The 24,210-nt window shown below is 40.6% G+C and overlaps 1 protein-coding gene across 2 annotated transcripts in view; it reads left to right on the plus strand.

Annotated features, from left to right (window-relative positions):
- CPXM2 (carboxypeptidase X, M14 family member 2) overlaps nucleotides 1–23,926 on the plus strand; it is a 163,432-nt gene extending 139,506 nt beyond the window's left edge. For both annotated transcript variants that reach the window (XM_082267448.1, XM_082267447.1), the window contains 3 exons: nucleotides 5,776–5,915; nucleotides 11,587–11,686; nucleotides 23,392–23,926. In XM_082267448.1, the coding sequence (XP_082123574.1) occupies nucleotides 5,776–5,915; nucleotides 11,587–11,686; nucleotides 23,392–23,642 (491 nt within the window). In that variant the 3' untranslated portion in view covers nucleotides 23,643–23,926. The remainder of the gene's footprint in view (nucleotides 1–5,775; nucleotides 5,916–11,586; nucleotides 11,687–23,391) is intronic.
- The last annotated feature ends 284 nt before the right edge of the window (nucleotides 23,927–24,210 follow it).

Here is a 24,210-nt window from a genome sequence, read left to right on the forward strand (position 1 = left end):
CTGCTTTGCATTACAACGCCACTCTTTACAATGCAGCGCCCCCCCCCCCCCCCTATACATATCAAGCTAGCCCTTTATAGGACAGCCTTCCTTTACATTACAGCCCACCCCATTTAGATCAGAGTACCCAACATTACATTACAGCTCCCCTATAGATTAATTAAGGTATATTAAGATATATAGATAATTGCCCTCCCTTTAGACAACAACGCCCCCTTTACACTGCATCCAGTCCTACCTTACATAGTTGCACAGCAGGGCAGGGGGCAGGAGGTGCATGGGGTCTGGGAGGAGGGAGGGAGCTTTTCAACTTTTCCTGATGTTTAATGGGTGATTGGTTGCAGGGACCGCCCTGTGTCGTTGTGGCCAATCACTGCTGGTTAACTCGAGGATTGGGGGCTGCTCCTGCCCTCTGTCTGGGCAGATTGGCACTCCTGTGTTCTGTCCTGCTGTGAAGATTTGCAGTGGGGCGGAGGAGGGGGGTGATGGTGGATCTGGACAGAGAGTGTGGGAATAGAGGAGACACAGGCAGCTGAATGGCAAGGCCGTGGCGGTCCGGACAGACCCGTCTCTTGGTCCGGTTCTAGACCGCAGTCTGCTATTTAGTGATGCATGCTGTAGGGCATAACAATGCACTGCAGCACATAGAAATTGCATGCAGCTGTAAAAAAAAGAATAAAAGCATTCACTGCACTGCATTTAATCAATGCATCACATCGCATGTCAGCGCGCATTTACAACGCATAACAGCTAGCGCACTTTATTTACACAATAATGCATGCATATGTGTGGATGAGCCCCTAACTTGCCTTCATAAGAAATAATGGTATTGCATTATTATTCCTCCTGTTACTGGCCTTCCCAAGGGCTCTTCCAGCAATGGGTGGTCATGTGGATAACAATGTACACAGTTAATTCATTCCACACACTGCAATGCTCAACAAACAAGAAAAAATCTAATAAGACAAAGGATCCTTGTATTTTATGGGGCCACCTGTTGAGCCAGCATAAATTAGCTGTGTTCTCAATTCCAGACGAATAAGAGGCTCAATGGAAATTTCAGTCTATAACCATCCTATTTACATTTAATGGTACAGTAAATGGCAGTTATTAAAAACAGCTGTGTGAAAAATCAACAAAGACACAATAAACATACCAACAATTCAACTGGGTTTAATTACACATCCTCTGCATTACAGATATCTAAATACTCTTTGCTGCACATAGTCCATAGACGTGTGTCGTAGAAGAGATTTACCAAGCACGTTAACTGCAGAAAAAAAAGTATATATCTAGAAAAACAGATTATGGTCTGCCATATGTTGTATACTTAGAAAACCTCCATCCCTAATATATATCGAAAAAATTGGGGGAAAAAATGGGACTTTAAATGAGGCATTTAAGTAAGAGAGAGGGGAAATTTATTGTATAATGGATGAGTATATATAATATATAATACATGTGATTATAAGCAATTACAAAATTTGTAAAAGAACAACATAATACACAGTATACAATTTATATAGAAAACATAAATACATAAGAATAGGATCTCACAAAGGATCTCTAAACATAATAATATCAATATAAAAACTGTTTGTTTGTCAATTCATTGATAACTAGATAAAAATGGGATAGGATAATGCATCTGAGTTATTCGTAGGCTCGACACGTTTCTTGGACCTCCGTCCATTCATCAGGAGCATTGGGTACAGGAAAAGTGTCTAAAAGAGGGAAAAACAAATTTATGCATTGTTGCACCAGAACATCAAAAAGGTAAAAAGGATACCAAAGAGAATATGTACAAAAACCTTTACCTCACATGTCTCAAAAAATCTATTTGGACACGAAATATAGCCCCAAATGGGAGGGGAATAATAGAATATCTAGAATAATCGGCCCACCCTTCATTTAGTAAAGGATCTGACATTGTTTGTGTTTAATTGTAGCCCCCTCTACCTGCAATTCCGAAATTACAAAACACCTTTTTTACCTCTTTGTACTCATGTTATGTTTTGAGACTAATTTGTGCTATAAAATTAATAAAATACCATTAAATCCTGCCTCCTCTGCTCACATTGCAGTGCTCTATGCTGGCAGTGCTGAGTAACAGCCACACCCCTGATCATATGTTCATTCATAAAAAATTGGAGTGGGCAAGTCATACCAGGTGTGTTACTGAGTGCTGATTAGTGAGTCTAAGGCTGGCCATACACTATACAATTTTCTTGTTCAACTTTCCTTTAGATTTACCAAAACCATGTAATATAGGGTCAAACCTAAACACTTTCAATTTGTATGCAATCAGGCAGGCCCTTGCACTACATAGTTAAAGGTAAATCTAAAGGAAATTGAATAAGAAAATTGTATAGTGTATGGCCAGCCTAAGGGGTCGATTTACGAAAGGCAAATAGACTGTGCACTTTACAAAGTGCAGTTGCACTCTGCAATTGCAGTTGCTCCAGAGCTTAGTAAATGACATAAAGCTTCACATTGCAAAGAATACCCAATCATATACAACTAAATAATAATAAATAAAAAAAACAGCATTTTTGTTTGCACATGTTTGCATGATGGAAGTTAGCAGAGATTCTGTTCATTTATTAAGATCAACTGCTCTTGCAAAATGACAAGTTTAATTGCCTTTAGTAAATCAACCCCTAATTCTGGGCTGCACCGTCCTATTAGACACCCTGCACAACTGCTGTAACAGAAAGTGAAGCTAAAACTATGAGTTTGTGTCTATCTGACTGCATATCTATTACTGTGACTTCAGTTGGGCTACAATAGTTTTGCAACCATTTGTGCCACTTTTACCACTGAAATTGGAAAACATGCTGCCTGGAAGCTAGTTTCCCCTTCATTTTTTGTCAGACTTGTACAAAAAAAAAAAAAGAAAAAGAAAAAAAAAAAAAAAGAAAGAAAAAAAGAGGGGGTAAAAAAATAAACCACATGAAGTTTGATCTATTCACCTCCATCTTCCAAAAAAACCCAAACTCCAATCCCAGGAATCCAAGGGTGACCTGACACCATCCAACTCCCTGGCAACCCTTGGAGAGGAGAGAACCCAAACGACAAGAACCAGGCTAAGGAATCATCATGGCTAAGGAATTGTATGCTGTGTATAAAAAAAATGAAAATTGTGTAATTAAAAAGTAGATGGGGTTTTTTTTTCTTTTCTTTCAAACTTTTTGTGTTTTTTGTTTTTCCTCCTCATCGTCCGGGGTCCTGAGAAAGCGGGGAACACCGCGAAACACGTCGATCGACATACAGTGCCTTGCGAAAGTATTCGGCCCCCTTGAACTTTGCGACCTTTTGCCACATTTCAGGCTTCAAACATAAAGATATAAAACTGTAATTTTTTGTGAAGAATCAACAACAAGTGGGACACAATCATGAAGGGGAACGAAATTTATTGGATATTTCAAACTTTGTTAACAAATAAAAAACTGAAAAATTGGGCGTGCAAAATTATTCAGCCCCTTTACTTTCAGTGCAGCAAACTCTCTCCAGAAGTTCAGTGAGGATCTCTGAATGATCCAATGTTGACCTAAATGACTAATGATGATAAATAGAATCCACTTGTGTGTAATCAAGTCTCCGTATAAATGCACCTGCACTGTGATAGTCTCAGAGGTCCGTTTAAAGCGCAGAGAGCATCATGAAGAACAAGGAACACACCAGGTAGGTCCGAGATACTGTTGTGGAGAACAAAAAGATTTCCCAAGCTTTAAACATCCCAAGGAGCACTGTGCAAGCGATAATATTGAAATGGAAGGAGTATCAGACCACTGCAAATCTACGAAGACCTGGCCGTCCCTCTAAACTTTCAGCTCATACAAGGAGAAGACTGATCAGAGATGCAGCCAAGAGGTCCATGATCACTCTGGATGAACTGCAGAGATCTACAGCTGAGGTGGGAGACTCTGTCCATAGGACAACAATCAGTTGTATACTGCACAAATCTGACCTTTATGGAAGAGTGGCAAGAAGAAAGCCATTTCTTAAAGATATCCATAAAAAGTGTTGTTTAAAGTTTGCCACAAGCCACCTGGGAGACACACCAAACATGTGGAAGAAGGTGCTCTGGTCAGATAAAACCAAAATTTAACTTTTTGGCAACAATGCAAAATGTTATGTTTGGCGTAAAAGCAAAACAGCTCATCATCCTGAACACACCATCCCCACTGTCAAACATGGTGGTGGCAGCATCATGGTTTGGGCCTGCTTTTCTTCAGCAGGGACAGGGAAGATGGTTAAAATTGATGGGAAGCTGGATGGAGCCAAATACAGGACCATTCTGGAAGAAAACCTGATGGAGTCTGCAAAAGACCTGAGACTGGGACGGAGATTTGTCTTCCAACAAGACAATGATCCAAAACATAAAGCAACATCTACAATGGAATGGTACACAAATAAACATATCCAGGTGTTAGAATGGCCAAGTCAAAGTCCAGACCTGAATCCAATTGAGAATCTGTGGAAAGAACTGAAAACTGCTGTTCACAAACGCTCTCCATCCAACCTCACTGAGCTCGAGCTGTTTTGCAAGGAGGAATGGGCAAAAATGTCAGTCTCTCGATGTGCAAAACTGATAGAGACATACCCCAAATGACTTACAGCTGTAATCGAAGAAAAAAGTGGCGCTACAAAGTATTAACTTAAGGAAGCTGAATAATTTTGCATGCCCAATTTTTCAGTTTTTTATTTGTTAAAAAAGTTTGAAATATCCAATAAATTTCGTTCCACTTCATGATTGTGTCCCACCTGTTTTTGATTCTTCACAAAAAATTACAGTTTTATATCTTTGTTTGAAACCTGAAATGTGGCAAAAGGTCGCAAAGTTCAAGGGGGCTGAATACTTTCGAAAGGCACTGTATATTGACCTGTTCTCATATGCTTTACACAACTCGTCTGATGTATTGACCCTTGGACAACATACATTTTTAAATACATATTGTGTTGGTTTTATATTTTGAATAGTTGTAATAACACTTTATGAATTTTTAACTGTGTGATTTACCATTTTGAGGCAGAAATAAAGTCCCATCATTACATGGTCTTTTTGCCATTAGAGGCACCTTTCCATAATGGAGGAAAGGTGCATCTAATGGCAAAATATTATCAATTTCACTCCACTTAGGGTTTCTTGCAACTTTTAAATAAATGTACTGTAAGACTAGAATTAGTGTTGCACTGATACCGGTATCGATGCCGATAATAAGCATTTGCACAAGTACTAATACTCGTGCAAATGCTCCTATACCCAAAACTGATACCTTTTTTATGCAGTGCAATTTGAGCCCATACAAAAATGAATGGGCTCAAGTCACACTTCTAAGACTCATATGTGATTTGAACAGGAATGTGGTGCGATTTGTGTCCAAATCACATGTGATTTCCCACACTGCTGCTGTGTGAACCCAGGCTTGTCATAGTGACTTCAGCCTGGGTTCACACAAGAGCAGTGCTGGAAACTGCATGTGATTCCGACAGGAATCACCCCGCATTCCTGTTCAAATCACATGCGATTCTTTGCAGTGCAATTTGAGCCCATTCATTTTGTGTGGGCTCAAAATGCACTGCACCACACGAAAAAAAAAAATAGGTATCGGTAATTGGTATCGGCAAGTATTGGTCCATCCCTAACTAATGTCCAACTATCTTTCTGCAATGGACTCCGTTCTTCTCGGTTAGTTTTACTGTTTTATTACTGCTTTTTTATTTTTTTTCTTGTATTTTATGCACGTTCTTTATTATTATTATTGCCATTAGGTATCAATGACTTCAGCTACCTCCACACCAATTGCTTTGAGATTTCCATATACCTGGACTGTGACAAATACCCACATAAGAGTGAATTGGCTGAACAGTGGGAAAATAACAGAGAGTCTCTGATTGTCTTCATGGAGCAGGTATCTATATAACCTCTTTTGAACAATGTGATAGCCACAACATCTGGTGCTGCATATACGGAATGTGCAGCCAGAATGCTGACATATGGCGTCAGTAAATACACAGTATAACACCAACCCCTGATACCTGTGAAAACGTAATGCCAAGTTCTAATATTGGTAAATGTATGGAAAATGTAGTGGCAGTCCTCCCATGATTGCACTTCCTGCGGCACACATACAGAAGGGATTTGTGATTGCTGATCACAGTTCGGGGTAAAGAGCCAATCACAGGGGCTCTTTACCAAGTGATTAGCTGTGTCCAATTACAGCTGATCACAGTGTAAACAAGATATGCCGGTTATTGGCATTCCTTTCCACACACTGACAGTGCGTGAGGAGAGGAGAGCCGATAACCGGCAAATCCACACAGGGGTCAAATACATTGATAATCAGGGCACTGGTCATCAATGTCCTGATTATCAGTGCAGCCCCCACAGTGCCCACTAATGCTGCCAGCCAGTGTCCACCAGTGCTTCCAATTATTTGCCACCAGTGCTGTCAATCAGTGCTGTCAGCCAGTGCCAATCAGTGATGCCTATCAGTGCAGCCTAACAGTGCCATCTATCAATGCCATCAGTGCTGCCTATCAGTGCCCATCAGTGTCACCTATCAGTACCCATCATTTGTGCCTATCAGTGCCACATATCAGTGCAGCCTCATTAGTGCCCATCAGTGCAGCTTCATCAGTGTCACCCATCAGTGAAGCCTTTCAGTGCTATTCGGTGCCCATCAGTGCAGTCTTCTCAGCACACATCAGTGAAGGAGAAAAATTACTTATTTAAAAAAATTTAAAACAGAAACTAAGAAAAACTTTTTCTTTCACAATTTTTGGTCTTTTTTAGTTTGTTTAGCAAAAAAAAAATCTAGTGGTGATGAAATACCACCAAAAGAAAGCTCTGTCTGTTTCAAAAAAATTATAAAAATCTAGTTTGGGTACAGTATTTTGCTTTCCGCGCAATTGTCGTTCAAACTGATTTAACCTCTGTAACAGTCTGCTTACCTTTCCTGGGCACCTGCTACAACATTGCTGTTAAAAAAGTAAATTATTTATTGTAACAGAAACATAAAAGTTTATCTCACTATACAATTTTTGGTCTGTTTTTAATGCTAGCAGAATAGCTGTTTTTTTTTCCCCTGTATTGCTGCTAAATATTTCTTATATAAGTTCTAAAATGGAAAGTATTAAGTACCTAGGGAGTGAAAAGGGATAAAACAGATAAATGAATAAATAATAAATGGATACCTAACAAGTATGGAGTTAAAAAATAATGTAGAAAATGAGAAAATTTAAACAACGATAGAGAATTCCTATTTTATCTTCCAGCCACTGGAAAGAATGGATTACAGCTGGCTTAGAATGGCATATGTTTTTGGCAAATGAAAGTTGGGAAACGCTCTATAAAGTGCTGAAATTATCTGTGAAATAGAATTTGCTGTAGTATTTCCACCTTAAATGAAATGTGGCAAAAATCGGCTGAGAGAACGCCTAGGACAGCCAAGAGTAAGGAATATAAAACACTGGAGTTCACTTTAGGCAAAAGAACTACTACAAATCTTTGCAGATATGTATGTGAAAGTATCCTTTCCTATGGTAACTCAGAGAGTGGATAGAGCAACTTACAATGTGGTGCAGTCATCAGTCTTTTCTAAATGTTTTCCATTTTAGGATTTACATTTAAAAGAGATCAGTTTGTTGTTAATAAAAAATAATCTTTTGAATATTTAGAAATGTTTAAAAACCTTATTTATGTATATATTTTTAATTATGCACTCTATGGCTTAAAGTGTCCAACCCTCCAAATTATTCAGAGTTCAGATGTTTCTAATCAAGAGTACATATGATGCTAGAGCATACAAAGATATTTAAGATAACGGTGCACATTCAAGCTTGGGGCATAAATTTGGGGAAAGTCATTTTCTATTAAGCAAGCCTATAAAGAAATGGTTTGGTTTGGTTATATATTGAGGAACTCAAGTGACCTGCACAGAGCCCCAACCTCAACCCTACTGAACACCTTTGTTATAAATTGGAACTCCAATTGTGAGCCAAGTTTTAAATCCAAACCTCACAAATCTCTTTTGGCTCACAATATCTTCCAAACCTCACAAATGCTCTTTTGGCTGAATAGATACAGCTTTTAAAACACCTGCATTTGGCTGTATATTGCAAATGAAATGATAAAATCCAGTAATAGAATGATCAAATCTGACTATACTGCTTTTTTCCACACTTTATTCACTTAAAAATGAGTGCAAATTTCTAGGAAAGCAGTTAAACGCTCTTTAGTTCATGTTTGTGTTTCATTAAAAATCAAGACATTTTTCAGTTTGTGTAGGGGGTGATTTAATAAAGGCTAATAGACTGTTCAATTTGCAAGGGAACTTTCTCCATAGCTTAGTGGATGAGGTGAAGCTCTGCTGACATCCATCATCCAAACATGCAAGCAAAACTGCATTTTATTCCCCCTTGCACATGGTTAGGTATTGTTTACAAAGTTAAATTCCAACTTCTAGACTCTGGAAACAATTCTCTTTCAAAGCACAACTTCCCTTGCAAAGTGAACAGCCTATTTGCTTTTGCTAAATCAATACCGATTTATAAGCTTGATGGCCAACAGAGAGATTTAGCCCCCGTTCACACTGGGTCGCCTGACAGGTCGCCGTAGGTCGCCTTCCATAGAGAAGCTGCGGACCCGTTCTAATAGGAGCGACACAAGTCTCTCCGACTTAGAAAAAGGGTCCGGAGCTTCTTTGGGGCGACCCGGAGCGACCTGCATAGACTTCAATGTTATGAAGTCCGTGCCGGCCGCTCCGAGTTTGCGGGGCGAGCAGCGTGCCGCGACCTATGAGGTCGCCCGGCAAAGTAGTGTCCCCCCAGTGTGAACGGGGCCATACAGGAAGGAACAAGCTCACTGTGGGCATCAATAATAATTAATGTTGCCCAAAGCAAAGGCAGGGGGTACAGCAGTGGCACGAAATCTGAAAACTTTGAAAACTGTTCTCACTCTCCTTATAATATGCAGTCATATATCATAAAAAAATCAATGTGTGAAATCATTCTAGAAGATTGGGTATCCCCTAAATGAAAAAAACTCCACACTAGCAGCGCTAAGTCTTAGTCTCTTAAGTCCCACTACATAAAAGTGAAGAAGGTCTTCAATGTAAATATTGGTACTATAATCAGTGGACAGGGTAGGTAAATCAATCATCCGGGCTCAATATTCGAAAGTGCACCTTCACCGCACTTCTGTGATCCCCTTAGGTAGTGCTCACTCACCAGCAGGTAATTGTAAGTTACGCCTTTCAAGGGATTCAAATGTCAGCGTGCCTCCAAGGAACAGACCCTTTCTCAGCAGACACCACACTTAGGAGCTGGTCTACTTGGCGCTGATCCAACCAGTATTATGCACCGACTCTCCAAACAGCTCCAAACTTTGCAAAACAAAGTTCAGCCTCAGAGAGGAAATTGAGGTGCATGCCCACAGCGGAGATGATGACACTGACAGCTATCACGTTAAGCACCCAAGCTGGTGCTTAGTCATAAGCTATGACTAAGCACCAGCTTGGGTGCTAAACGCGTTAGCTGTCACTGTCATCATCTCCACTGTATTCGTGCACCTCAATATCCTCTCTGAGCCTGAATTTTTGAATGGAGTTTTTTTTGTCCTGGAGCAACACAGTGTTTTACAAAGTGTGGAGTTTTTTTTTCTTTTAGGGGATACCCAATCTTCTGGAATTATTTCACACATTGATTATTTGATATATGTGTATTTAATAGCAGCTGCTCTAACATATAGTTTTATGCTTTTAATATTTATAATTTTGTGTAATATATCCATAGCGCTGGGTGAGTGGGGTAGAGTTGTCTATGAATTATCTGTCCTTACTCCTTTTGAGAATAGTCATATATCATAGTAGTGTGGGTGGATCACAGCACTGAGCGCATTACTTTACAAAACATTTAGCAGGTAAGCCACTTCCTATTTCAGTGATGTGTTTAGCTATTTTATTTGAGTAATCCTTTAACCCCTTTAAAGTTCTTATTATTACTCTGAATATCACTATAGCAGATTAGTAAAATCCTGTAAGTTATTACAGAGGTATAAGCCACATCCTTGTTTAAATGCATCATGAAGGAAAGGACGACGAAAAAAGACCAGGAGGGTCTAAAATGTCAGAAAACTCAACCCCAAAAGGGGGAGTTGACTCACATATTTCTTCTTAAAAGTAGGATTTTAAAGGCTGTGAAGTTGTCAACAATAAGAAAATAACATAATCGTTAAAAAGACATCTTTATTTATTAATCAAAGGAGAGATAAAAACATAGTAGATAAAATAGTTTTACAACCATAATTTGGGCATAACTGCCAAAACCATACAATATAGATACAGTACTGGTAGGTCCAAATCTGACATTTTAGACCCTCCTGGTCTTTTTTCGTCTTCCTTTCCTTCAAGAGTCCATTCAATTGATCAATGCTTTAGTCCATTGGGTTAATTTCTCATCCACCCAGCCACTACTAATGATGGTATAGACCCAGGCAGGACCAGAGGCGTAACTAAAACCTTCAGGCTCAGGGTGCAAGAAACCATGAAGGACCCCCCCCCCCCCCGACCCCATCCCAGGGCCCCTTCTCATGTTCTGCAGCTGGCCACTTCCTACCGTCTTGAGGCCCCCCCATGGTGGTGGAACATCAGGGCCCAGTCGCAAGTATGACCTTTGAGACCCTGGTAGTTCTGCCACTGGGCAGGACTACAGCAGTGTGGGATCTGTAGATCATATCACTATAGTGCATAGCAGGCAAGTGAGTGACAGATAACTACTGTATTGGTACATTTAGCAGTCTGGGCAGGTTCCAAATCCTGCTGGAAAATGAAATCAGCATCTCTGGTCAGCAGAGGAATACACAAAGTTCTCTAGAATTTCCTGATAGAGGGCTTTGTCTCACTGACTTTGGACTTGATAAAACACAGTGGACCAACACCAGCAGAGGACATGGCTCCCCAAATCATCACTGACTGTGATTGTGTATCTGAGATACTGAATTTTGGGTTTTCACTAGCTGTAAGACATAATCATCAAAATTAAAAGAATGGAATGCTTTAAATATATCACTCCGTGTGTAACGCATCTATATAATATATATGAGTTTCACTTTTTGAATTGAATTACTGAAATAAAAAACTTTTTGATGATATTCTAATTTCATGATTAGCACCTGTATGTGCATAGTATTTTTGCAGTTCAAGGCTTGGAAACTAAATAGAAACTACAGTACATCCCCAGTTATAAGAGGATGTGCACATATATGCAACCACATTATTTTAGATTTTTATTTTTACCCCCCCCCCCCCCAAAAGATTTCAGTTTATTTTTAAGTTGAGTTGTACAGTGTATATTGTATCTATAGGTGGAAAAAGCTCTGAAATAATTTATCTTTGTCTCATTTTTTAACATTACTGAAACCATAGATTTTAACAGGGGCGTGTAGACTTTTTATATCCATTGTATATGGAAAATAAATAAAATTTCTTACAAGCTTGTCATTCTTTGCATTTTTGAATAATAAAATTCATTAGCTGATCGTTATTAATGTCGGTCTTGTGTTTATTTCCTTTGTTTCTTCAGGTTCACCGAGGGATTAAGGGCATTGTGAAGGATACGTATGGACGGGGAATTGGAAATGCTGTTATATCTGTGGAAGGAATCAATCACGACATACGTACAGGTCAGTGGCATTAGTATTCTGTCCAGCACAGATTTTTAGGATTTGAATGAAATGGGATAGGGCTTAATAGAGATGTCTGCAAGTTCAGAAGGGATATTTCTGTAGCACCCTTTAGTATGCATGTTAGATGTAGATAAGTTTGTTGTTAGTGTAGGTAAAAAGTTGTTTTAGCTCAGGGCTAAGCCTGAGCTATGAGTCTGGGCCAGGGTTCAGGGACTTAGGGCTGGATGACTCATCTGAGCAGTCTCTCTGTTTTCTAGTACATTGGAGAATGTTCTAGACATCAGTGGCGGCTGGTGCTCTGAAATTCGGGGGGGTGGGCTTCAAACCAATGCGCACCCCCCGGACGGTCGGGTCGTCAAGTCAGTCAGTCAGTCAGGTGACACATCCCCCCCCCTGTCTCCTTACCTCCTTCCTCCTGTCGGGAGCTGGGGAGTGCTGGATGGCTGCATGTAGATTAGGGGGCCAGAAGCATGAATAGGGGGGGGGCGGCACCCCTGCGCCCTCAATGGATGGGCCGCCCCTGCTAGACATAGCGGATTTAGGTTAGGAGGAGCTGTTTGGCATATTTATGAGGTCCTTAGCCAATCCCCAGTGAAGGGCTGGCAGAGGGCAGGCCACCTCATAAATAGGCATGACTCAGGGCAGTTGGGTGGAAGATGGAGGTGGAGTGCTGAGGAGGCTGTCAATGGCCCTTGAGCATGCTCCCCTTGTCTGGGGGCGGGGGGGTTGACCTCGGGCCAGGGCTCAGGAGCTGGAAGGATCCTGCCAAAACACACTTGGGGGCACAGTAGCAAGGAAAGAGAACAGCAGGAGCAGGACAGCACTACTGGTAGATCTCCTAAGAGAGCCAGGTGGGCTTGTGTGTCTGGAGGACTGCGGGGAGAAGATAGCCTGAAGGGCTAAGAAAGGGGCAGCTGCAGCCAAGTGGCTTGGCAGTGCCTGAAGAGGTGGTGCTGGGATCAGTAGCCACAGACGTAATGCAGGCTTGACACTGAAATTTTTCTACACAACCAAGGGACATAGGGTTCCTGCCTGTAACTGGCCATTACTTTTAATCTGACTGAATAACTGTTAGAACTTTACAGTAATCCAGCTGGGTTTTGCAAGCAAGAGAGTGCTGGAGGAAGAAGTGGAGCTGTACATAGAGACTGTATATAGAGACTGTATATAGAGACTGTATATAGGAAGAGTTGTTTCAAAAATTTGTTGTTGAAGACAAGTGGGCATCCCATAACCTCCCATCCCTATCCAAGTTGTTATCCCTCAATAAATAACAAAAACAAAGCCAAGAACTGTTCTCTGACTCTGGAGTGCCTGTGAAGGTTTGTGTGCCTGGCTGTGCAGGGTGGGGGATCCCAGTTAATCTGCAGGCTCTTAAGGGGGTGCGCTACATTTTTTTTTTTTTTTTTTTTAATTCTAAATTTAAGAAAAGCATCAAATAACAAACATATTCATGTGCCATGACTATGTGCCTCGACCCCCAAAACGACATGATATAAGTTGGGTGGAATTGCGGGCAAGGCTCGGATTGGAATTAGCAAGACAAAGGTTTGCTTTAAATGGTAGGTTTACCTTTTCCATAAAATAGCCGTCATACCTGTACCATGCCTTGCTTTTTTGCTGGGCTCTAAAAACTATTGCTATCAAAAAGCTGAACTCTCTTTCCCTATAAATAATATAATCCTGCACAGAAAAATAATAGAAGAGCCTTTGTAACTGATTTTGAAATACAGTGGTTCCTGTTTTGTAGTATGTGACTGCACCTTATTAGCCTAAGTTACCATAGTGCATTGCTGTTATTGCTGCAGTACCGGTATGTTACGAAATCTTTGGCTAAACTTTTGGACTTTCACTGTCTCTGCTGTTATTGTTGGTCTGGACAAAATGAGGTGGGAGCATTTGTGAGCCAATACCCATGTTTGTGTAGCAGTCTCTGAGATCATTGCAGCTTTGGTAATATCAGGTTATAGTGAATTACATCAACCGTTATGAGTCAAGAGTCATTCTATTGACTTACTATTATTATTACCTCCAGTGGCTTTCTCTTTAACACATTTTACTTTAAAGTGATTGCAAAAGAAAACATTTTTCTTTTTAAAATAACAGACATTTTATACTTACCTACTTTGTGCACAGAGCAGCCCCAATCCTATTCTTCTGGGGTCCCCCGCGGACTCTCCTGGCTCCTCTCCCCTTACGAGTGCATGGGGGTGGGGGTCAAGCCCAGCTTGGGATCGAGGCCACCCGAGTCCCCCCATAGCAAGTGGCGTTCTATGGGAGGACTCATGCGGGCTCGATCCCAAGCTGGGCTTGACCCTACCCCCACTCCCTCCTCACAGGCTGTGATTGACAGCAGCAGGAACCAATGGCTCCCACTGCTGCTTCCAAATCCAGTGAGGAGGAAAAGAGCCAAGATATGCTGCTCTTGGGCATATCACTGGATCGAGATCAAGCTCAGGTCAGTATAAAGGGGGTGGGGGGGGGGGGGGTTGAGGTGGAACTGATCACAGAAAGTTTTTTACTTTAATGCAGAGAATGCATTAAGGTAAAAAAAAAACTTCTGCCTTTATAACCACTTTAACTACTGACTTGTTTGCACCCTTTTTAAGGTTCAATTTATTGCTTCCCCAACCAACCCAGAGCATTTACTTTCCCTTTTCTCCCCTGATGCTCTATTCAGGAGACACCTGCAACCCAACTTTATGCTTACTCAGGGCTTAGTACTCTTTCCCAGCCCACATGTGATAGGTGGGTATCTTAGCAGCCAATTACCAACCACTAGCGAGCTATCACATGGGAGGATATTGAGTCATATGCTTCCTGTACTCTAAATGGGTAATTTTATTCCCTTCTGCAGCTGAATGGAGTGGGATGAACGAAAAGAAAAGGCAAATGTGGACCCTGCATTGTTTTAAGCAAAACAGACTCTCATCTTTATGATTTCCAAGACTTAGCAAAAAATCAGTATTCATAGTCTGCGTGTGACTTTTATAGTTATAGAACTTGTTGCATCGAATAAGGTTTCAAAAATGCAGTTTTAATGCTTCCTTTTCTGTTTAATGTGTCTCATACCTCCCTGCAGACAAAAACACAGACCCTCAATACTGATGTTCTCCTTAAAATACCAGTTGCCTGCCTGTCTCTGAAATCAATACTTTAAATAAAGTAAAGAAGCCAGAGGATCATCATAATAGCTAGGCACCTAGCTTATCAGAAGCAGGTAACAAAGGCAGCTCCCATACGGATCTTATGATAGAGTTACTTTAAGCGGAATCTGTTGCTTACCTCCCAACGTTCTGGGATGGGAATGAGGGACACCTATTAGCAAAAGTATGTAGGCATAGGACCCCCTGCCATGCCCCCTCTAAAGGAGAATTGTACAAAAAAAAATGATTGGTTTAAACCCACAAGTGCTTTTTTATCACTACTATTCCTTTTATATTTGCTTTTTGCATTTTTCAAATGTAGCAATTTAGAAATTGGATGAAAGGTTTAGCACTGTAAAACACTTTTTGATAGATGAATAGTGCATTTTATATACAACTATATAAATCAGACCAAAATGAGGGACAAATGAGGAGGAAGGAGGGACAGGGGGACTTTGTTCTGAATGAGGGACAGTCCCTCGAATACAGGGACAATTGGGAGCTATGTTGTAGGGCTGTGTTAAATGGTTAAATTGCAATGACACCTGGGAGTCTTAGAAACTAGATAATGTTGGGGCCTTTGTAAATTCCCCCTGCTGCCATGGTGTACAACATACGTGAAATTACGCCCATTAATATTTGCTAGGATACACAAATAAAACACTGTTATTACTATGCTGGCATGTGAAAGCATTTCTTACAGCTTATAACTACTTCAGCCTTCCCAGCTCTGGGGTGTGGAGTTACACATTCTCTGGAAATATCTCCCGTCTTAATGATTTTTCCTGATGGAAAGCTGCTTTCATCCTCCCCTTGTCTGTACCCCACCTCTGGCACAACCAAAGGTGTGTACCGTAATCTGCTCCTGAAGCCCTTTATTACCCATAGCTCTCTGCAGCGTGAATAGAAACAGACATTGTTACAGTGCACCTCCAATATCCTCTTTGAGTAAGGGCTACACAGCCTTTAATCTTTGTCAAATGACTAAGAAATTAAGTGGCTCAAAGAAGGCACGTGAAATAATACTTGTAGACTGCAAGCATTGTGTCTTTTGCAGATTTCTCATTGTGATGTGACTCCATCTTTATTTATCTGACCCTCATCTGAATGGTGAACATTGTATAAAAAGATCTTTGGATTAGAAACCATAACATTTGACAGATACTTGGCCAAAATTTATAAAAGTAGTCACAGATGTGGGATATTAAAGGCAATTTCCAGGACACAATGATATTTCAATATTTGGTGGGCCCTTCAGATAATATACCATAGATCCCTTTCAAAAGTATAGGGCAGCTTTTTTCAACCAGGTTGCCCAGGCACCCTGGGGTGCCTTCAGGATTTTTCAGTGGTGGCAAAATGCATAAAAATTATATATAAGCCAGCAGGTGGATGAAGCCTGCCTTCTAGTAACACAAAGCCACAGGTTTTCATTGTGCACCATTACAACCTTTCAGCCGTCAGCATCCTAACAACCAAAGATGTCATTGATTGATAAGGAGGATGTTGGGCGCCTGCACAGTATCCTTAGTTTTCCCACCCCTGTCCCCCTCGGTCAACACTTGGGTCACATAAGCTGAGTGAGGGAGAGAAACTGAAGGAGAAGAGAAACATTGGAATACTAGTCAGTGTGCAACGGTGTATTTGCTTAAAAAAACACCTCTAATGTTGGGTGCCCTACATGGGTGGATGTTGCTGCCTTTATGTAAAACTATTTGTTTTTTAACATTTTAGAATGTGGAGCCCCGAGATTGTCCATCATTTTAAAGAGTACCTTGATTGGAAAAAGGTTTAGAAACACAGATATAGGGATATCACTATTCTTTAAAGAGCCTCTGTGACTAGACTATGAACATTAAACTATTTACATTGTAGCAGAGCGTCCCAGAGAGAGACAGGAAAAGTCCTGTCCAGGGTTTATACATCACCCAGGCATCTCTCGTATACCTTTAGGGATCTCTGATCCCTGATCCAGTTCGGATCTTGGTCCTCTTCACCAGGCCAATTTAAACTCACCTGAGACAGACAGCAGTGCTCTCTCAGCCTGGGAAATTAGACAACGTTTGTCTAGGACAGCAGAAGGTTGGTAACACTGTCAGTGTGTGTCTTTGGAAGCTGACAAGCTGTAGGCTTGCTCAGTCTGTGTTAGTTAGGGACTGCATTGTGTGTAGTAAGCGCCGGGACACGGCTAGGCTTTTGTTTATTATTATTATTCCTGCTTGTTTTCCTTAGAGCACTGTACAGCACCTGTTTATAAACTTGTATATAGCACCAATAAACACCGCACTGTTTGTCACTACCTCACTGGATTTGGTATCTGTGCTGGAAAGACTGCTCATCCCAGGGAGCTTTGCACCTGCTACCTGTTCCCCAGCTTACAACATATATTAGTAAAAAACTTTACCTCCTCTTTTGACCAATAGCAATGGATACATGCTTCTACTCACTCTGATGACAACACTCTTGACCTTGTTTTCTCCTACCTATGCACTCCATGCAACCACTCCAACAATCCTTTTTCTCTGATCTCTACCTTATTAGTTTCACATTCTCCCTGTCTTCCACCTTCTCTTCCTCCAACCACCTAACAATTACCCATAGAAAACTTTGTCGCCTTAACCCTTCCCTTCTCTGCTCTGCTACTGACAACCTCTATGACAAAATCTCACCATTGTCCTGTCCTCTCTGTCTACAACACTTCACTGTCATTCTCCCTGGACACACTGGCCCCCTCACTACACACAGAATCAGGCTCAGACCCATAAACAGATGACACCAGAAGTCTGAAAAATTGTAGCCGCACTCCTGAGCACCTGTGGCAAGACTAAGTCTCAGAAAAATTTCAACCAATATTATTCTGCCCTCCAAAAAAACAATTCCTGCCTCCTCACTGCCAATCAGACCTAGTTTATCATTCTTATTACCAACTTACTATCCCATCCTCATCAACTCTTCTCGACCTGCAGCTTACTGCTTCGTCCTTCACTGCCTCCACCCACTAACTCACTCAATGCCCAGGAGATCGCCAATCACTTAAAAAAAAAAAAAAAATTGATACAGTTCATCAGGAGATCTCTACTGTACAGATACCTTCCTCACTTAATACTCCATGTCCACAGGTACAATCATTGCTTCCCTCATCCAACCTCACCACTATAGATCCACTTTTTTTCTAGCGTCCACCTAACCACCTGCGCCCTGGACCCTGTTCCCTCACAAATGCTACAGTCACCCTCTGGCTCCATTTTGCACTCTCTTATTCACATTTTCAAACACCCCCCTCTCTTCTGGCATCTTCCCCAACTCTCTAAAACATGCACTAATCACCCCCATACTTAAAAAGCCCTCACTGGACCACACCAATCTTTACAAGCTTCGCCCCATCTCCTTGCTCCCCTTTTTATCCAATCTCCTTGAACGTCTAGTCTACAACTGACTGAGCAATCTACAACTCCTCCCTGGGTGAGCTGATAGCCTCCATTGGGTTCCAATACCATTTCTATGCTGATGACACCCAGATTTATCTCTCTACCCCTCAGCTCACTCCTCCTCATGCATCACTAATGTACTTACAGACATATCAGCCTGGATGTCACACCACTTCCTCAAACTCAATCTATCCACAACCAAGCTCATAAAATTTCCTCCCCCACATTACCCCGATTTCTTTGTCAAGATTGATGACACAACTATCAACCCATCCCTGCATGCCAGAGTACTAGATGTAATCCTGAACTCTAAACTACCCTTTCTGCCCCACATCCATTCCCTGTCCAAAGCTTGCCGCCTCAACCCACTCAACATCTTCAAAATATCCCATATCTCATTACTACTGCAACTCCTCATAGAATAACCTTTACATAGGCTATCCCCTCTTCAGTACATCATAAATGCTGCTGCCAGGCTCATCCACCTTACCAACTGTTCAGTGTCTGCTACTCCTCTCTGCCAATCCCTCCACTGGCTTCTGCTCACCCAACTAATTAAATTAAAAATGCTAACAACAACTTACAAATCCATTCACAACTTGGCCCCAGCTACATTACTTACCTAGTCTCAAAATACCAACCAAATTGTTGGGTTCGTTCCTCCCAAGACATTCTGCCCTCTAGCTCCCTCGTCACCTCCTCCCATGCTCGCCTCCAGGACTTTTCCTGAGCCTCTCCCAGTCAATGGAACTTCCTACCACAATCTTTCTGACTATCTCCTACTCTATCTCTCTTCTCTTCAGAGAAGCCTATCCTGCCCCTATCCTGCCCCCACCTAACAACTGTAAGTTTATTTTCTTCATCAGTTCATCCCCCACAGCTATTACCTTTTGTATCACTTGACCCTTCCTCTTAGATTGCAAGCTTTAATGAGCGGGGCCCTCTAAATTTCTTCTGTAAAGAATTGTATTGCAACTGTACTGTCTGCCCTCCTATTGTAAAGCACTGCGCAAACTGTTGGCGCTATATGAATCCTGTATAATTATAATATTATTAATAATAACTTTAAAGCAAGCCATCTCTGACCTCTCTAGCTGCTTGTGCTGTAAAGTAATGTATTCGCAAACATCTTGAAAGATCACAAGGACTCTGTCTGGTTTCAGTCCATTTTTATTAGTTTTGAAACACTTTCTGTGTGTTAATATTAGAGGGCAGGCCGGCTGCCAAGATTTAGGTACAATAGAAAGTAAGGGGAAAGAGATTTCCGTGCCTCTGTTGTAAATGTTGAATAAATATATTTTTTTTACAGTACCTATAGCTACAGAGGTAAATGGGGGTTTTGTATTGTTAAAGTGCTTTTACTGCTTCTTTAGAATATGTACTGTAAATACTTTAATGTGCATAGTATGAATACAGGTTCACTTTAAGACTTTTGAAGCATTGTCAGACCTCCAAAGAACTTGATGCAGAAAGGGGCATACTGGCAGGAACAACAATGGGGATGGATGGAGAACCAAACACTAATCATTTTGAGAGAGTTCACATAGAAGGATGTACTATTAACAGTGAAAATTATGATGTTGCCTGTATATACACTTTTGTGCTTATGTGATTGTAGGGATGGTAAGAATGCAGTGGGTGATGTTTCATTGTGGCATTCAAGAAAAATAGTTGTTAGAAAATCCATCTCTCAGAGATACCTTTGTATTATAGATTATTTTTGTGGGTAAAATGTGATAAAACATATCAGCAAATTTAATTCTGAACTTTTATTCAGTGTAGAAGATCAAAGCATCTTTGTTACTTGGCAATGTAATATTTCAGGCTTACAAACCTTATCACTCATAGACAGCACTTCTTACATCCATACAGGTTCTGCTAAAAAGACCAATGCAAATGGAGAGGACCTCTTCTCTGCAGCTCAGAGACACCTCCATTAGCACTTAAGCATGAGAGTTTTTAGGGATTCTGGAGCATTTGTACATTAATTTTTTCAGGAATATTTAGGCTTAAACGCCTTTTTTTTTTAACCATTGGAAAGCTAATTACTAGGAGGAGAGAGGCAAGAAATTGTGAAAGAAAATTCACTTTTAAGGCATTTTGCAGGCGTTATAGGAGATGAATCCCAAAAATCTGCCCAAAGAATATTGTGCACTTTTCCAAGCTTCTGGCACTAGGCTTTAAATGCTGCAATGCTGTGAACTGCGATGCTGCTCAACTCCTTGTGAAGGCTTAAAGCCTATCTTGTGATATTTAAACTCAACTTTAAAGTCTAACTTTAGACAAGTTTGATTTTACAAGTCTTGGACAGAGTTGGAAGGCCTAAAAGGCCTGTAAGGTTTTATTGGTGTTGTTTTCCCATAAGAGAGATTCCCTTGAACATCCAGTCCTCAGAGACACAACAGAAAAGAAATGGAAATCTCCCCAAAACATTGGGGGATCACACCGCTGGTAGTTGTCACTGGATTCAGTGTCCCCACTGGAAGATTTTCCTTCTACTCCTTTTCTGATGACAACTGTAAAACTTTTTCCACATTTTTTTCCATGGACACCAGGAAAAAAGTGACTACCTAAGATCTCCCCAACTGGGAAACAGATAACAATAAAATGTTAGTGCAAAACAATAAAAACCTGTCCAAGGCTCTTACCCTTCAACACTCCAAAACAAGAAAAACAGGGTTTGTCTGGCGTTATACTTTAACAATGAACTCCAGTTATACATTTATAGCACAAAATCTATAGATGTATCTTACATGGAAATAGCATAAATACTTGAGTCTTCATGGTTGCACGCACTCACACTTGTAGAAGAAGAGTTAACAGTGGCAGGCAATCGGGGCTTTGCGGCCTTTTACAGTGTTATCAGTCTAAATTATGGGACATGCTCACAGGAGGGTAGTGCACCTGTGTGACCACCATATTAGTGTGCTGCATTTCTTCATTGTCCAATCCCAGGCTGGTGACTGACTATATTTTATTATAGTACCATTTAATGTACATTAAAGGTCCAGTTCATTTCTAGTCCATTCACATTATTTTTAATCAAGCCCTGGTAAAGTGGGCATTGTTGGACCCCCAAAATGTGTTGGATACTCTTTGGATTGTCCCCCTGGCTTTTATTGGAATAAATTTGTATCTGGACCTTTAAGCATTGGTGTGGCACTTCAGTTTACATTTTTGTTACATTAAAATGAATAGGCTGGCAAGGTACCAAAACTTCCTGAAAATCTGATGGGCCACAAATTTTAAAACACAACCAAAGCTCATTGCGGCACACTGCCATGCATGTGCTTTGAGTTGCCATTCAAACCCTACACGTAGGCCACCGTTGCTGACCTCTCCTAAAAATGGTCGTTGCCTGACTATCATGCTGATGCTGTCATTTCAATGCTTTGAGTCACTGTCTTGAACAACTAGAAAGATAAGGAATTCTGGCTTGTGCTCAATGGGTATTTGCATGCTTTCTTCTGTACTTTGGCTGTTCTATTTGGCAGGGGTGCCTAGATCACCAGACCCACTGACAGGAATTACAAATCATTTGGTATGTAAAGTAGTTCACAAATATGCATTACCTATTTTTTTTTTCCAACAGTGTTAAACTAAAATGTAACCAAGACAGATAGGTAAATATAAGTATAGGTATATATAGGTTTTCATATAGGTAAATTAAAAACACATACATCAGGTAAATGGCAGCTGACTGGATCTTGTCCAGTGTCTTTTTTTTTACCTTCCCGGATCAGCCGAAGAAGGAGCGTAGATGAGTATCATTAGTAGAAACACTATTTCTCATTCCACGCATTCCACAGCTTCCTATTTACAAAACCTCAGATCCTTCTTGACATAGAAGCTGCAGGGAACTTTGAAACAGACCCTTTCTTTTCTGAATTGAAGGACCAACATTGTTTAAATATTTTGGGTTGGAAAATATCTTATATTTCCCTAGCTCAGAAATGGCTCCAGCAATCTCCCGGGAAAATAGCGCAGGGTGGGTGCGTTTTGGGGCCTTTCATTAACTAGCTCTACGTCTTCTCAAGTGTTAGAGAATTAAAAAAAAAAAAACTGTATCCTATTAATCTTCTCCTCCTTTTCTTTTATCCTAAAACAACCAGACTTTTAGCGAGAGCAGGATTAAGTATATATTTCCCCATGTAATTAACAGTTCAGTAATTAGAAACTTACAGTAATACTGGGAATAATTCCAGCCGCCACATGCTGGGCGCATCCGCAGCCAGGATTAGTTGAAACCTCCCACGCTCTCTTCTGCTTTTTCTTTCTCAATAAAAGTAGCTCAGCTATCTCTTGTTTTTTTTTTCTCAGCCCAGTTTGAAGAAAAAATCATTTGTTCTTGCTCTCTAGCTTTTCACTGTTTGAGGCAGATCTGTCTGGGTGAAAAGTTTTGTTCTCCTTTTTTATATTTTTATTACTGAGAGTCATTGCTTTTTGTTGGCTTTAAAGTTGAAAGCCAAGCTCAGCAAATAGATATTGCCTGCCATTGAAGTGTCGTGGTAGTGCCACAGCATACATTGAATGGATAATGTCATTTTTGTTTGTGTGCTGAGAAATAACTACTATATTGTAAAGTGCTGCGCAAACTGTTGGCGCCATATAAATTCTGTATAATAATAATAATACAAATAATAACCTACATGCAAAATGAACAGCCTCGTTTCTGCAGGTGGTACTGTTGAGTGAATATATTTCATGTGATTTCCTCCAGAACAATGCAAGTCTAGCCCCGGACAAACCCTTTGGGGAAAACAATCCCAGCCCTACCTTTGATTCGACAAAGATTACTAGTGGTGTCCCCCATATTTTGCTAAAGGGTGTTATAAATGTTTTGAAGTTACATACCAATTCTAAATATAGGCTACTGTCACTATGATGGCAGCAAGTTTCCAAAAATAAGATGTGGACGGCCATCATATTTATTTGTCACTTGCTTAGGTGAGTGTGCTCATCTTTCATAGGAGATCTGCTTTTCCTAACATAAGCAACTGCTTTGCTCACTTTATCTTGGAAAGCTTTAAATTTTTATCATGTAATTATTCACACTTAAATTTGCGTTATTTATAAAATCCCTACATTTTATTCAAATTCTTTAAATGCTTCCTGTTTTTGGTCCTAGCGAGTGATGGGGATTACTGGAGACTACTGAACCCAGGAGAGTATGCCGTAACTGCTCGAGCTGAAGGCTTCACACCATCAACCAAGAATTGTGCAGTTGGATATGAGATGGGAGCCACACGTTGTGACTTTGTTCTAACAAAGTCAAACCTAGCACGTATCAAGGAAATCATGGAAAGAATGGGGAAACAGCCGGTGAGCATGTCCCTGCAGCGTAGGAAGGTTCGCTTTAGACCAGGACGCCATGTCTAAATTACACCAAGCTTGTAACTACAGTTTCCTGAACTCAGTGGTTGAAAGGAACAAAGGAAGTGGAGGCTTCTGACCTGCTACCAACTTGCTCATAGATAGAGCTTCTGTGAACTTTGCATAAACATTAAGACTTTTGCTGGCTTATAACCTACAAATATGGATCTTTCGACTAAATAATATCAATGAAAAACCCTTTTCTTTAGAATGATAGGAACCATATGTTAAGCTAGCCATTTCATAGACTCTCACTTTCAGTATGGAGAAGATATTATGCCTGCACTTAGAACTTTATCATCAAATAAGCCTTTACCATAAATTATAGTGCAGAATTGAGGAGCACCAATTAAAAAGTATGTTTGAAATGAAGCATGAAAAGAAAATAAAAACTCAAATTACAGCAATGAAAACGGAAGGAAAAAAGTTCAAGACAGAATAATTAAACATGCAGCATTTTAATCCAGAGGGAGAAGATCACGATTACGAGATCTGGACTAGCACTGTTTTTTTTTTTTTTTTTTCTTTTCTGTCTCATCTTAATTGTTTCTGCCCTCTGGCAGCTTTCATTAAC

This window comes from Pelophylax lessonae (assembly GCF_965119305.1).
Source record: "Pelophylax lessonae genome assembly, chromosome: 9".
Lineage (NCBI taxonomy): Eukaryota > Metazoa > Chordata > Amphibia > Anura > Ranidae > Pelophylax > Pelophylax lessonae.